The 15,729-nt window shown below is 39.9% G+C and overlaps 1 protein-coding gene across 1 annotated transcript; it reads left to right on the forward strand.

The window, feature by feature from the left end:
- Positions 1-346: 346 nt before the first annotated feature.
- tmie (transmembrane inner ear) lies at positions 347-13,067 on the forward strand (the record flags this gene model as incomplete). The annotated part of the gene is made up of 4 exons (XM_083689675.1): positions 347-468; positions 6,596-6,713; positions 6,945-7,094; positions 12,727-13,067. The coding sequence occupies exons 1-4, from the start codon at positions 352-354 to the stop codon at positions 13,065-13,067; spliced, it is 726 nt and encodes a 241-aa protein (XP_083545801.1). The 5' UTR covers positions 347-351.
- Positions 13,068-15,729: the final 2,662 nt, after the last annotated feature.

The raw sequence follows: 15,729 nt of genomic DNA on the forward strand, positions 1-15,729 counted from the left end.
GCCTCCTGTCCACGGCAGAACGGGCTGTAAACCACACCAGTCCTATTAATTAATTAACGTGCCCCTAAGTGAAGGGCTGGCTCCTTGGGCTAGTGGAGCTAGCGTCATGTAGCTAGCTGCTTACGGGAAGACGTGTGTATCTGTGTCTGTGTGTGTCTGTGAGTGTGCATGTGTGTCTTCTCTTGTGGGAGGAGAGCTCCAGTGCACCCGATGAGAGGATGTCGTCAGCACCATAGTGACCATCAATCAGCTTCGGGGGCCATTGTGGTCCTGTCCAGTTTATAGCAGTGCAGGCAGAGGAGAGAGAGAGAGAGGGAGAGGGGGCAGGGAGCTGAAGGGAGAACGGGGGGGATGAGAAAGAGAATGGCAGGGGATCGGCCTACGTATCCTCCCCAGCCAGCACTGCTGTTGCTGGGCTTGGGAACTGTTCTCCTCTCTGCCGTGTTCTCCCAGATCCCGGATCCAGAGGTAAGAGAGAGTGTGTGTGTGCCTATCCACAGGTTCTGGAGACCACCGGGTTACAGCACACAGAAGTGTGGGTGTGCTCCTCACTCGCCAGTTTAGTGGCATTGCCTCAAGTGATTTGTGTATGGCATTTGTTTCGTTTTTGCTAAATGTGGTGTTGGTCCTCTTCTCCGTCCCCCCATAGACGACGGTCAATCTACATGTGTCGTAATGTGATACTTTATGGCTTTCTACTTAGGGCAGCATGGCTAGGTTGGGGTTTTAAGAGTTGCGCAAATGTGATGATTACAGTGTGAGCCGCCATTTGTTTTTCCGAAAGGCAGAGATAAGGGGCACGTTTGAAACATAAGACTTGTATGTTATGATACGATCGTCTGGGTGTTGTACAAGTTAAGTGGCCGTATATCATGGTTAGATCAGAGAATACTATACCGGAATTAACACTTCTTAAATAATGACAACACATCCGCTCTTCTAGGATGCACTGAATCCTAAGAGGTGAGAAATATTTTAGAGCATACATGCATTCAGAGCACATTATAAGACTTATAAGCTTATAAAACTTATGTATGACTGCATTATAATGTCTTATATCACCTCATAATGATCCTGAGCTATTATCAGCCATTTTCCATCTGTTGAAAAAAAAACGTGTTATAGACTGACATAACATATTATGAAGACATTTGGAATACCTGGGGAAATCCTTTGCAGAACGTACTCTAGCTACAAACGGGTGGAAACCTGTTTGAAATGAGTGACGCCTCACGACACGTTAAACCAATTAAATACCTTGCTTGGACAGAGCTCAAAAGAAAACTGAATTTAGTTTTTCCATCAGGTTTTCTTCCATTTTCTTCAATGTCGCAAACTAATATAGACAACTCTGTAAAATAGTCTCGACTAGTCGGAAAAGACCATGAAGGACCACAACAAACAAGCAACCATTCAACGGGCATGTGGAGGGAGGGTTCTTGGAATGTAACATCCAATGAAACAGTGAGCACATTCTCCCATCGCTCCATCCAGTTAAACCCAAGCCAGAACAGCGAATCTAAAATTCATAAAGAGGCATGAGAACAATGTGATTTTGAGGTATGGCTACGTGAGGCACCATACGTGCCTATTATGAGTTATAATAAGTTAGAATGTGTGTATGTGTGCCTTATAGAAAGTGTTACCAGAAGGTTCATTGCCTGAATAATTATTCATGTTCATAGGTAGCCCCAGCTACCTCAGCATTTGAGGTCTGTGGGTGTTAAATGATCATAATGAGGTCAGATGAGAGAGCGCTTTTTTGATATTCATGTGGTTTCTTGACTTCACATGGATGGATAAACAAACACCAAACCAAGGAGGGTTTCATCACAATTTTGCCAGATGACTAACTTCATTTATCACAACGTCGGAATTCAAATGACAATTTTCGTGCCCCTAAGCACCTCAGCAGAGAATTTGAATAGTGGAGTCATTGATAAATCATCCATGAAATTAGGATTGATAACAATGAAATTGCGAACTTTAACATGGCTAATTATAACTGTCTATAATTTACTGTGTTCTAGTGATTGAGTTTTCAGATTTTTTTTAAAACTCTGGCAAATATCTTTGTTTTGTTTTGAAGTAAGAGATAATTGGTAATTTTCTGAGAGGGAGTTAATGTAGGCAAATGCTTATCATTTAAAGAGAGAGAAAAAAAGCCTGTACATAGTTATTTTGCATGTGAAACTGCTTTGAATTACAACATCAATGGGATGTTTTGAAAGTGGTGCAATACTTGGTGTGAGGACATCTGATGTGATTTGTCTCCACCACTACTTTCTAACGTATTCCTAATAAGAAACAAAGTCAAAATCATCCAAAACAGTCCTATCCTAAGGCAGGTTTGATGTTGAAAATCCATTCACCATAGTAACTACAAAGTCAAATTGCCACTTTGTCTGGGTTTGTTTCAATATCGTGACAAAAGTTATGTGTCTTAACCGCTAATCCTACCACATGAAGCACGTCCAATGTGGTGAAGACATCTTTTTTTTTTTTTGCATTTACATAATCATGTTGAACTAGTATGAACTGACTACTATGAATTAAGGGCAGAGCTGCACTGCACAAGGACAGGCCCTTGACATCTTAACATGCTGCCTCATTAAGCCAATCTTAATCGGGTGCTGTGTCAATCAGGTTTGACACAGCACCCGCACACAACGAAATTCAACCTTTGAGACCCAATCCCTACACCTACTCCCTAGGCCAGCAGCTGCTAAACTTGGGGTCGGAACCCCATGTGGATCCCCTGATTTCAAATTGGGGTACCCTGAGAAAATCTAACTGACCTCTATGATTTGATAAATAAGACACAAACATTTGTATTTCGTATTAAGACATACAATGTCTGGTTATTGCACCTGTAGCCATATTGCAGAGTTTTTGGGTTCAAATCCAACCAATATTTTGCATATTTTAGGCGATCTGAATACACTTGGACGTCATTATTACGTTTTGGCATAGCCTGCAATCAAGTTAGGGTTGGGGTCGCGAGACAAAAATGTTTGGGAACCCCGACCCCCAAATGTAGATCTGAGAGAACTGGATCGGTGTAAGGAATATGCCAAAAGTACACCTCAACTACAGAGCAAGACATGAAGTTAAGTACCATATTGCTAACAACTATCCAATCTTCTCAGATCTAAACAACTGCATTGGGTGTAGGGGCCAGCTAGAGGTTGATTTAGGATTCAGTAACACTACACATACGAGTATAAGCATGTAGAAATACAAAGACCCAATGCAGTTCCTCAACTCTTACACCTGCCTCAAGATAAGGATCTCAAGAATAGATAGATATCCCACCTCATGACAAGACAAGTGATCACTTGGTGCCTTACATAGGTTATATAAGAAACTACCCTTTAGGAATTAGTTACAGAGACATTGAGGGCCTTATTTATGTGATCTGTTTGTTAGTTTTTTTGTAAACAACAGATCTACATGCAGTACTGTATGTGTGAAAAACAAGGGCTTCAGGATATGTTTTGAGCTGTGCATTGTACACGTCTGATTTTGTTGACATACATTATTTTGCCCCACAGCAACATTGTGACAACGATGAATTGTACATCCATTGTATGAACAGTGATATTCTACTCTACCCTGTAAAGGACAGCGTGCACACAGCAAATGCTGCTCTAATGTGCTATTATTGATCTTGCACCACAAATGTATCCTTTGGTGATGCATCCTGAATATAAAAAAGCACACATTCAAGTGGCATCCTATTTCTAACATCGAATCAGGGGAGGCTGGTCCTTGTCAAGATGTTTTCCCATTTCAGTTTGCGACTAGACTATTTACAATGACAGGAAATGTAATAAGTGTCCATTTTGTGAGCCATCATGGATATATTTCTGGACGTTAACTATATATGGGCTTCTGCTAGACGAAACGGACTGCGTGTTTCATCAACAAAGGGAGTTGATAGCTAAATCAACAGGATGGCTCCCTCACTGATGTGTAGCCAAGGACGTGTGATGGGGTGTTGCTGTCTCCAGCGCACTATTGAACCACTGATTGGGTTCATCTCCGACGCCGTTGTGATCACACATTTTTCACATATTTTTTTATATTGTCACTTTACTTGACACACACACACACACACACACACACACACACACACACACACACACACACACACACAGTGATGCTAGAAAGGCCACACATCTACAGCATCGTCAAAACAGATACAACATTGCCAGAGCCCCAGGGACATTCCATTGATTTATTTAATTGCACATAGGTCCTTGTAAGACAATCGCTAATGAACTTGTAACGTCACCCTGTAATATAGTTTGTCACATTCAATTAAATTCAATTACAAAATGTTATTTATCCCCGAGGGGCAATTACTTTGGACAGATATGGTCGTCATGGACAACAACAACTACAACATGACACATTTTCACACACATCTACCTTAAAGAGATGCTATGGGACCATCACGACTACTGTACTGTACAGTAGCCTACATCTGTATTTTTCTGTACTTGCATAATACACCATATTGATCACTCTGGTGATATAGCCGCAAAATCGTCGGCTGTAATGTATAACTTTTCCTAAAGCAATTTCCTGGTTGAGAATGTTTCTCTCATGAATGAACCGCGGTAGAAACATCAATTTGAAACTCAGTAATCCATTAAACAGCTTTGCCTGCTTCCAGCGAATACTGTATCGATAGTATGGCGTTATTATCTATTATATCCATTAGTAACTAGTTTCATTCATTTACGTGCACCTGGTGTGCGTGTGGGACATAGACTTAGTGTATGAAACTGACACTTGTTGTTGGCTCTTGTGTGCAGATTAGTGGCTAAAATTAGACTAATTATCCCCGTCAATCACTTTAATACAGCAAGGCATGCAAAGTATGTACTAGGAACTCTGGGAATGAATAAAACAGGCTTTGAATTCATTTCATGACTGTATTAGCTGTACATTGTACTCTAGGATAGTGCTCTGTCAGATTCTGGAGGGATAACATCCACCAGAGGAATCTTACACTTCATGTGACCTGTGGGGAATTCTAGACACAATCCCTGTGTGTAAGGCAGGCGGTATATTCATGAGATAGCAGGAGGATTTGTGTTATTCTCTTGTAGCCCATTCCAGCCTTGTGCAGGTCTACAACTCTTACCCTGATGTCCTTTGAATGTTCTTTGGTCTTGCCCATGGTGGTGGAGAGGTTGGAGTGGAAGAGATTGATTCTATTGACAGGTGTCTTTTATACCCATAACAAGCAGAGATTAAGAGTACTTTTCCAAAAGTGACAGGACTAATCTGTGTGCCTCATGGGCATATAACCGGTCTGTATGAGCCAGAATTCTTGCTGGTTTGTAGGGGATCAAATACTTATTTCCTTAGATCAAATGCAAATTAATTTATAACTTTATATAATGTGTTTTTTCTGGACTTCTTTGTTGATATTCTGTCTCTATTTGTTAAAATAAAAGTACCATAAAAGTTTTAGGCCGCTCATTTCTTTGTAATCGGGCAAACTAACAAAATCAGCAGGGGATCAAATAATTATTTCCCCCACTGTATGTTCAAATATGTCCCTTTTCTCCCCATCCAGTGAGCAGTTTTCACTCTTGGTTTAGAGGCAGTTTCATATTTGCTCTATTCAGAGTTTGTGTCAATATGAATGATTGACTCGTGAACAGTGCAATTCACTTACAAAGGCAATTATGTTGTTTTCTTCTGGTTTTAGCATTCAGAAGCTTTTCAGAAGCTTTTTTATTTCTTTGCCAGAAATGCGAACAAAAAATGAGAATTGAATTTTTAAACTCCAATACTTACATGGATTGGCCATTGTAAACATGATGCTACTTTTGAATATTTTGTTGATTTCTCTTGTTCTCTCTGTGTTCTTTCCTTTTCTCTCTTCCATCGTCATCTTAATATCTTTTTGTGAGTCTGGCCACCGGTGGTTGGGCCTCCACCCATTGTTTTCCTAGTCTGTAACTGCTTAGCCCAAATGATAATCATAAACAGAGTTGGATAAACCACATACAGATTTCAGTTTTAGGCAGTTTTAGGTGCATGGTAGCTCTCAAAAAAAGAGATTTTCAGTTGGATGAAGGGGTCAAACCAGACTAGCATGGAGCTAAATACTTAATAATCTCTGTCTGTTTTATAAGCCCTTCTTCCCTGTTTGTGTTTTTCCCTATTGAGAGAGTGGCTTACATTTACCCCTACAAATTTAGCATAATCTCCAGTTGTAATGTCATGGTATCCCTTTGGAAACTGTAATGTATCGAATTGATATGACTTTAAAGAACAGCCAGGCAAACACAGGGTTGATGACTAATTGCCCCTAAACTACACACTACATAAAAAATGATTCTAAGTAGAACCATCAAGGGTAGTAACTCTCAAGGAACTCTCTCTTCCAAAGAGATTCATTGCATGAAAACGGTTCTAGGTAGAACCCTACCCCTCTGCCAAGAAACCATTTTAAACCCTTCTTTCTGAGAGTGCATAAAAACCTAAACAAAAACGGAAGTGAATTTGTTTTGAATTATGCCTGTCTCTAGAATACATATTTCATAATCAATGTTGTTTCCTTCCCCTCTAGCTTCTACCCACAGACCCCCCAAAGAAGCCTGATCCTGTAACTTCAGAGACGGTCGTCTTTTGGGGACTGCGGTTATGGCAGGTCATTGGGATCTTCTCCATGTTTATTCTAGCAATTAGTAAGTAATTGCAAACCTGTCACAAAATTCCATTCATAGTCATGACTATCAAAACTGTTGATGTGATAAACAAAGCCAGACAAGGAAGCACATGCTTGGAATCAGCTATTTGGAATTTGGAATCAGCTATTTATTTACCAAATGATGACTGTTTCCTTAAAAAATGACATTTCCAACATGGCAAACTTTTCTCTCTCTGTCTTTCTCTCTCTCTCATTCACCATTTGCAAGTCATCACACTATGCTGCATCTTCAAATGCCGAATCCCCAGGACCAAGAAGGAAATTGAGGCGCGTAGTGCCCAGAGACAGGCGGCGAAAACCTACGCCAACACACTAGAGACAGTGCCTCCTTTGAACGAGCTCACAGAGATCCCAGGATGTAAGTGCCTCTCTCTCCTCAAGTCTGTCTGCCTCGACCACAGCATCATTAGCACAGGGGGAGGCTGGTGGAGGGAGAAATCTGAGGACGGGCTCATTTTAATTCATGGAATGGAATGAGTGTGTGTTTGATAACATTTCTCATTCTGGTCCATGCATTACAATAAGCCCGTCCTCCGATTTCTGCCTCCACCAGCCTCCCCTGATGAGCACTCTGATGAGCACCCATTAGGTGCTGACTCTTACCCCTGTTCTTGTTATATAGAGCTTTACAAAGGAGAGTATAGGGGACCGCTAAGTGACTTTCTGATGATGTTCATGTTGATGAAAAGCCTTCTGCTAAACCTGTTTGTGGATTGATAGATGTTCTATTAGGGTTTGACAATTGAACTGATGTTGTGTTCGTTTTCTTGATGTTTCTCACATGCTACTATACGTGCTAAAAGATTTTTTCAGTCTCCTTTTCAACTGATAGTAATTACATTTAAAAAGAAAAGTTCTTTCGCTGTCTGCAAGTGCACTTAAATATAACCTTCTCTGATAGATTAAGTCGACATAGTCTGTTATGTTGGCCTTTAAACAACAACACACATGAGACACGTTCAACATTCAAACAACAGACTGAATATGGAATGAATGGTTATCATGAGAAGTGACATTGCCACAGAACGCGTCCTACCTACCTACTCTATTTCAGTGTCTGGCAATTAAAATAATTGTTTTGTTTTGATTCTTCGATTCCTTGCATCCTTTCTCCTCGACTCCTTCCTAAAATGCATTGCAGGAGAATGTGTGAGAGAAGGAAGCAGGAATCGAAAGACACAGCCTCTGATCTTTTCCTCTCTTGACTTGCCTGTCGCTCTTCCCTCCCTTACCTTTTCTCTTCCAACACTGTCTCATCTCTTTACTCCTTATCTCACCTTTGCCTCCTTCAAATGGTCCCCTATCTTCCCCCATCTTCTCTTCCCTCCCGCCTTCCTCTGCTCCACACCATGTCCCCTCTCTCTTTCACCTACTGCCCTTCTATTCTTCCCTCCACTGTATGTCCTCCTCCCTGTCCTCTCTCTCTTACTCCTGCTCCCCCCCCTCTTCTCTTTCCTCCTGCCTGTCCTCTCTCTTACTCCTGCTCCCCCCCCTCTTCTCTTTCCTCCTCCCTGTCCTCTCTCTCTTACTCCTGCCCCCCCCCCTCTTCTCTTTCCTCCTCCCTGTCCTCTCTCTTACTCCTGCTCCCCCCCCCTCTTCTCTTTCCTCCTGCCTGTCCTCTCTCTCTTCCTTCTGCACCCCCCCCTTCAGCCGCCCTGGATGCTGCAGCCCTGCCTACAGTCTCTGAGCAGGTGCAGGCTCAGAGCGCGAGCAGCAACCAGCTCCCTGTGGTCAGAGAGGAGGACGAACACAGCGGGCCCCTCACTCAGCCTGAGACCGGATGACTTTCTTCTCCTCCTTCTTCTACTTTCTTCTCGTTTTCCCCTCCCTCTCTCTTTGCTCCTATAACTGACATACCCTAGTGAGGAACCCGCCACAGAGGGAATACCAGAGAAACATTTAGCTCAGCGTTCACTGCTTCCTGGACAGACCGACTTGAATGTGGAGAATGTTGCCAGAATGTTGCCAGAATTTTGCCAACTGTACAATTCAATGTATTTTATGTATTTCATCTTTTATATCTTATCATTGTTATTTTTTTTACTCATAAGCCTGGTCTGCTACTTGTTGATACATACATATGTTGATGACATATCAATTGTACATCAGACAAATCAGTTTATCGTAGCCTATTTAGGATGTAAAAACTAGAAATGAATCTTCTAGGTTTCTGTCAGTTATTATGCATGTCTATGTCTATGGCTATGGTTTGTCTTTTTCTGCCTCTCTTTTTGTCTCTCTGTCTGCCTCCCTCCCTCTGCAAGCTTGGTTTTGAATAAAACAAATATATCTCTTCCCTTTCTTAAGCACAAGTAAAAACATTTCACATACAGTGCCCTGCATAGGTAATGGGACGGCAAAGCATTTTTTCTTATTCATACCATTTCCAAATTAACTCATATTTAGTATTTGGTCGACAATCCTTTGCACCAGACACTCGGTGTCTTCTCTGGTGATGCTCTGCCAGGCCTGTACTGCAGCCATCTGTTTCTTTTCTTTTGAGGTATTTTTGCCAAAATTCTTATCATCAGGAAATGCATGTTCAGTTGGATTTAAATCTGAAGATTAATATGGCCAGTCAACAAAAGACGTTTCTGTACACTTTAGTACTATTCTGTTGCTGCTGTCAGCAGTCGCATGATCAATTAAGACAAGTTAGCCAGTTCGTGTGGCAGCTATACATGCCCAAACCTCACACCCCCTGCACCATGTTTCACAGATGAGGTGGTATGCTGTAAATCTTGGGCAGATCCTACTTTCCTCTTGCAATCCCTTTGGTACATTAGTACAATAGTACAATAGTATTTGTCTCATCTGTCCACAAGATCGTTTTCCAGATCTCTGCATGCTTTTTAGGTACTTTTTAGAAGACTGTAACCTGACCATCCTTTTTGAGGATAAATTACCTGGGTTTACCTGGGTTCAGCCAGGACACTTTAAGGAGGACGGGGCAGCCATCAGGTGACGGACAGCTGATCTCACGTATGAAAGAAAGCAAAACACATCACATGTTCGTGGGACTTAAAGGCTTAAAAGAGCTGAATTATGTAACACTCCAATATGGTTAAACAGTGTTTTCGCCAGTGGCTATGCAACTTTCATTTGTTGGTCGTCCCACCGGCCGCCCCAGCTTCCACCTGCAGGTTTGCTTTGTATTTACCTACCTACAGGGGATTTGATGGGCTCCCTGTCTTATAATATTGTATTTTATGTTGTTTAACTTCATCCAATTATGCCAAACCTAATGTATTACCATTTTCATTAAACTTTTTAAACCGACGTAAGTGTCCTGACTGAACTAGTGGTTTGCACCTTGCAGTGAAGCCACTGTAGTTCGGCTGGTGACGTATTTTGCGGATGGTTGTCTGACAAATTTACACCTACCTCCTGGAGAGTGTTCCTGATCTGTGGGACAGTTGTTTGGGTTTTTTTCTGATGTTGGTGAGCATTCTTTGGTCATCCACTGTAGAAGTCGTTCTTGGCCGACCAGCCTGTTTGCGATTGCTGAACTCACCAGTGTCTTTTTTTTCTTTTTAATGAAGTCAATAATGGCTTCCTTGACTTTCATTGACATCTCTTTGGTCCTCATATTGACAGACACCAGTAGCTGACTCCAAAGGCAAATGCAAAGCCTAGAATCAATACTAGACATTGACAGCTCTCTTATGCCTGCACAAATTATGTGATGGAACACACCTGACTAACCAGAAACACTTGTCAAGCCAATTTTCCAATACTTTTGGTGCCCTGAAATAGGGCCGGTCGATCTGTGGACTGTGGGGCTGGTGTATGGGCCGGTCGATCTGTGGGCCGCGGGGCTAGTGAGTGGCGTGATCTGTGGGCCCCCCCCCGTCGGCTGAAAGTTTTGTTGTCCCAGTCCGTCCCTGACGGGAACAAATGCATTTGGGGAGTGAGACTGGGGGGAGGGAGTGGAGCTTTAGCCATTATAAAGCAAAGGGATGAACAAATATCAAATCGTTGCACTCAAGCATGAACTCACATACAGTAGCTCTCTATGGTGTTTCCCTCTGGATTCACTCAAAGGAGACACAGTAAATATGCAAATGATGTCCCAGGGCCTCTCTCCACTAATTAAGACGTGCATAAATAATTTAGTTTAAAATATGTAACTGCGTGTGTGTGATGAATATGATAACTTTGTGCAAACACTTGATGGAGGGGAATGCATTTGTCTTGCAGACCATGTTACACTGCATTGCAAATACATGTACATATTCAATTACAGTAATTAATACATTTACAATTTACACATACATAATCTTAATACAGTGTGTTTTACAACATGATTCATTTATGTTGGGTGTATCTTAATCGAAATTAGGGCCATATCCAATCAAAAGCTGCAAACTGCATTTTTAATATAATTAGAATATATCCTTAATGTACTTTATTTATTGTTCCCATAAAAGAGTCTTTCACATTTATATACTCATTAGATGCATCCAATTATGACAAGTTGAATTTCACTTTTCTTCTTCCATGGGGATTAAAACATCATGACTCCCAGCAATGGCATATATGTATTTGTTATGAATAATATCTTATAAGAGTCACATCCAACATGTTTGTCCACATCCGCCACTCGACCCCACTTCCTTTTTAGCATTGAAATGAAGGAAGAGCCCCAGTATGATTCACTGAAGACTTCAGTTCAACAAAAAAAATAGCAATAACAAAGCTTTTTTAATGAATCAGAATCCGGATGACACCTGTTTATTTCACAGTTGTCCCCAGGAACCCATCCTTATTAACCATGTTGAGCATTATCTCCGATAATGTGTTGCTCAGCAGCTTCTCCTCAAGAAATGTCTCCTCTGGCTTAACTAGATGTTTTAATCATATTGTCTGGAGCAGCCACAGACTCAATAATGAGTAAACAAATAAATAATAAATAATAATGATTTTCAGTTCCTGAGGTGATATTCATAGGAGACCCTTAAAGCACTGATGTGAGCATTGCAATGAAGCATACATTTCTTCCCCCTTGTTATACAGATTAAGCAAAACCAATTAAAATGTAAAGCAAGTATTGACTTATAGACTTCTAACTTTGACCAGTGCTGCTAATACTCACAGTCATGGTGTGACGAGACAAGGGTGTCAAATTTCTCACAACAGATTTCTCACCTCCAATGTTGTAAGACATGCACAGACTCTGGCGCAGATACAGTATGCATGCTTGGTTACGTCTGTTGACATGTACACATCTATGTCTGTGTCTAAATCATCTCAATATTTTCATCTCCCCTTTACTGCATGTCTAAAAATGGTCTTTAGTGTCTTCCAACCCAGATAAAAGTAAATACAGTGAATGTGTAGAGTAAGGATCAGCTGGATCAGTGCCGAAATAGTCACATCCACCATTGATATAATTACCACTTATCATTGATCTTACTAGATCTTGTCCATTTTTCCTCAGTTGAATAACGTGTTTAGCCTACGTTAAATTTCGATGGTGTTCCAAACAAAACTCATATAAAATACTGGCCACATCAAACCAGCCAGATATCGCTAGTTTTATGAGGCTAATGAAGTACAGTAGAGAATGCAATAAAACCACTTCTCTATTTCACTCTGTTTTTCTTCTGATGCTTTGTTGTACCGGGCCATTTAGATTGTGACGGTCATCAGTATCAATAAACAGCCCTGAGGTAATATTTTCTGGAGTGCTTCTGCATTGCCATCTCTGAGACTCTGACAATTATTCAACAAACATCGGCTGATTATAAATCTCTGATCATTGCTTTCTCAGCCACTGCACTGAAACCTCATTAAGTCAATGAATAGGCCATGCTCATTAGAATGGATAGAGACAGATGCACTTTCATTAGAATGTGACCCACTTGAGGCAATATTATACTTTCCTTTCTACTTAACAGATTGTTGCAGGCAGGGTTTTGAAGATAACTAATGTTGTTGTGGTATTCATATGAGTGATTGTTGCCTTGTGCTTTTCTTTCATTTCTTAGCTGCAAAAGTTGAGGAAAAGAAAGAAGAGGTTACAACTGTTTCAGGAAAAGTGGACGCTGAAAAGGGGGATAAGAAAAAGGACGGCAATAAAAAAGAGGGCAAGGGTGCCAAAGAAGGAAAAGGTGATGAAAAGGATGGAGCAACAAAGAACAAAGGTGAAAAGGGTGAAAAGGGTGAAAAGGGTGAAAAGGGGGCAACGAAGAAAGGAGAGAAGGAAAGTGAAGGAAAAGGAGGAAAGAAGAATGGAGAGAAAGGGGAGAAAGGAGATAAAGGAGGAGATAAAGGAGGAGGTAAAGGAGGAGCGAAGGGAGGAGCCAAGAAACCCCCAGCAAAAAAGTGAACATTGGATCGTTAACACTGACTGTGCTAAAAAAAAACTTTTCATATCAACATTGTTTTTTTCACTTGTCGATTTTTGGATACTTTTTCTAAAAATGAAATTTGTATATTTATTGTATATAATAATAAAAGCACATATTAACTAAAATGCATTGTCTTATATGTGTAGAGTTTAAAACAAAAACAGAATAAGTACGGGAATGCACACGATTATAATATTAGATATCATTTCAGATGATTAAAATAAATGATGATGGTGAGTAAATACCATTTCAAATTCAATGAACAATAGATTTACAGTACAATAATACATTTATTGTCTTATTCACAATACAATGATGAACATTAAAGACTGGAAAACATCTTCATTTTCAATCAAACTTTACATTTACATTGACTTGTCTACAGTACAGTATATCAAGATGGCGTGATCAACTACTGTAGGTACCTGGCATTAAGCAGATTCATAAAAAGACCAATTTCTATTTCTCAGGGGACCATTACATTTTAATATGAGATGAAAAAAACTATTAACATATCAAAAGTGTATTTCATACTTCCAGGAGAGGTAATTCAAAAAAGAAGAGTACACTATTAGCTCTGTAAGATTTGGTGTATTTACATACTGAATTCCAAAACACAATCAATCAATTTACATGGTACAATCAACACAAAATATAATAGGGTACTAAAGTGCTCAAATATAAAATACATGTCAAAACTGCTTGAATCACTGGACAGTAACACAACAGACTGGCATATTCACTGTACATCATACTCCAATCCAAGATAAGTAACTAGTAGCATGTTGATTGCTAGCCTGGCTTTATGGGTGCAATCTGTAACTTTTCATTTCTGGTCAAAAATGCTGCATTTATTAATAAAACCAAGGGGGTGGGTCGTATTGAATGAAACGGTTTCTCTGCTAAAAAGTGTTTGTAATGTTTTGAGTTGCCACTGGGAGAATGAAAGTTACAGAACGCACCTTTAAGTGGGTGAATGTAGGAGTGAAATAGACTAATCTACACTTTTTCCCCCCCATTTTGGACGGTATTGTTAAGTGAGGCTTTATCTAAATATCTCCTTATGTCATGCAAAATACCTGTGATCTCAGTAAGGCAGCAAATCCTGCCTCTACTCTTTGATATACAGTCAACCTTAAGGTGCCCCAACCATTCCTAATGACCATGATATCGTCGAACAGGATAACCACTGAATTGAATTAAAATGTCTGTGAGGATAACCACATTGAGAGATTAGGAATTCATTGTAATGCAGACAGGTATAATGCATTATTACTTATTATAAGCATGTACTATATAAAGATTTATTACAAGAGTAATAATGTGTTATGTCTCAATTACTTGACTGACACAAAATGGCTAATAACTCAATGATGAGCGACACGTGATTATTGAATATGCATTATGACTGAATCCTAATGAACTACACCTGCCAGGTATTACTAAAATGCACATTATATACTGGGACTTACATTTGACACTCACTAAAAGACACAAATACTGGTTATGAGTAACAAAACCAAGGTTTCTCAAGTGAGGAATGTTCAATGTGTAGACGTTCTAATAGAGAAGTTCAATCATGACTTTGTTTACAACTCGAAAAGCGTGGTGTTGCAGCTTACAAGAACAATACGTTCAGAAATCAAATCACCTCCTCACACACCGCCTAGACTGTGGAGCAGCAAGGATGATGCATATTGCACTCAGATTGTATTGTATTGTATTGTAACTGTATACACTGATATTTTACATTTTAAAATTGCTATAAACCTAAACTTTTCAGGGGTTGTTGTGTTGATAAATTGTCTTCCCGGTTACTTTTACTCAACACAATGCCATGTTTTCCACATTGTTTACCCGGAATTGTGCGCCAGTCAATACGCAACTGCAGAAGGTTACTTTAATGTAAAGTGTTACCCAGTTTTGTTGCTTGAATCCCATTAAATGTCAGTCAACCGCCACATTCACAGACACATATGTGAAAGGAGAACACAGTTTTGAGTAATAGCAGTAGGATATTATGTTTGTCAGGCATTTTATGGAAATCTTCATTCAACGCTCCAGATACTGTACAGTATGCTTTCCTTACCTACAATATATTCTCCAGTTTCAATGTACTTATTATTATTATATACAGTATAAAATATTCCAAATATTCCACATCAAATATCATTTCCAACCTCTGTACAATATCAAATTAGAATACATATCTATCTATGAACATGAATACTATTATAGCTCACTATGAGAATGGATTTTTGATCTTTGTAAACATTGTGACTTCTATGTAAATGTATACATATATACAAAAAGAGCAGCATAACACTGGACCATATAAAACCTGTTGTGTGCTATTCAGTTCTGGTGTTCCTTCATTCAGAATTTGAGTCTCCCTTGGAATCCCAAGGGAATTTGAGATTCCCTTGGAATTCCTAATTTAATTAACATTCCATTGGACAACATTGCCAGTTTCCTGCACCCTATGTTTTCGAGGGGGTGCCTCCCTTTCAAATGTTAAGAAGGAAATTTGCTACAACTACATAATGTCAAAACATTCTCCTTTGATGTGATCTCTCCGACCCTTTACCCCAAAAATGGAGAGTGGGTCTCCAAGAAAATCTTCTTTTTTTGGCATTACAT

This window comes from Argentina silus (genome assembly GCF_951799395.1).
Source record: "Argentina silus genome assembly, chromosome: 18".
Classification (NCBI taxonomy): Eukaryota; Metazoa; Chordata; class Actinopteri; order Argentiniformes; family Argentinidae; genus Argentina; species Argentina silus.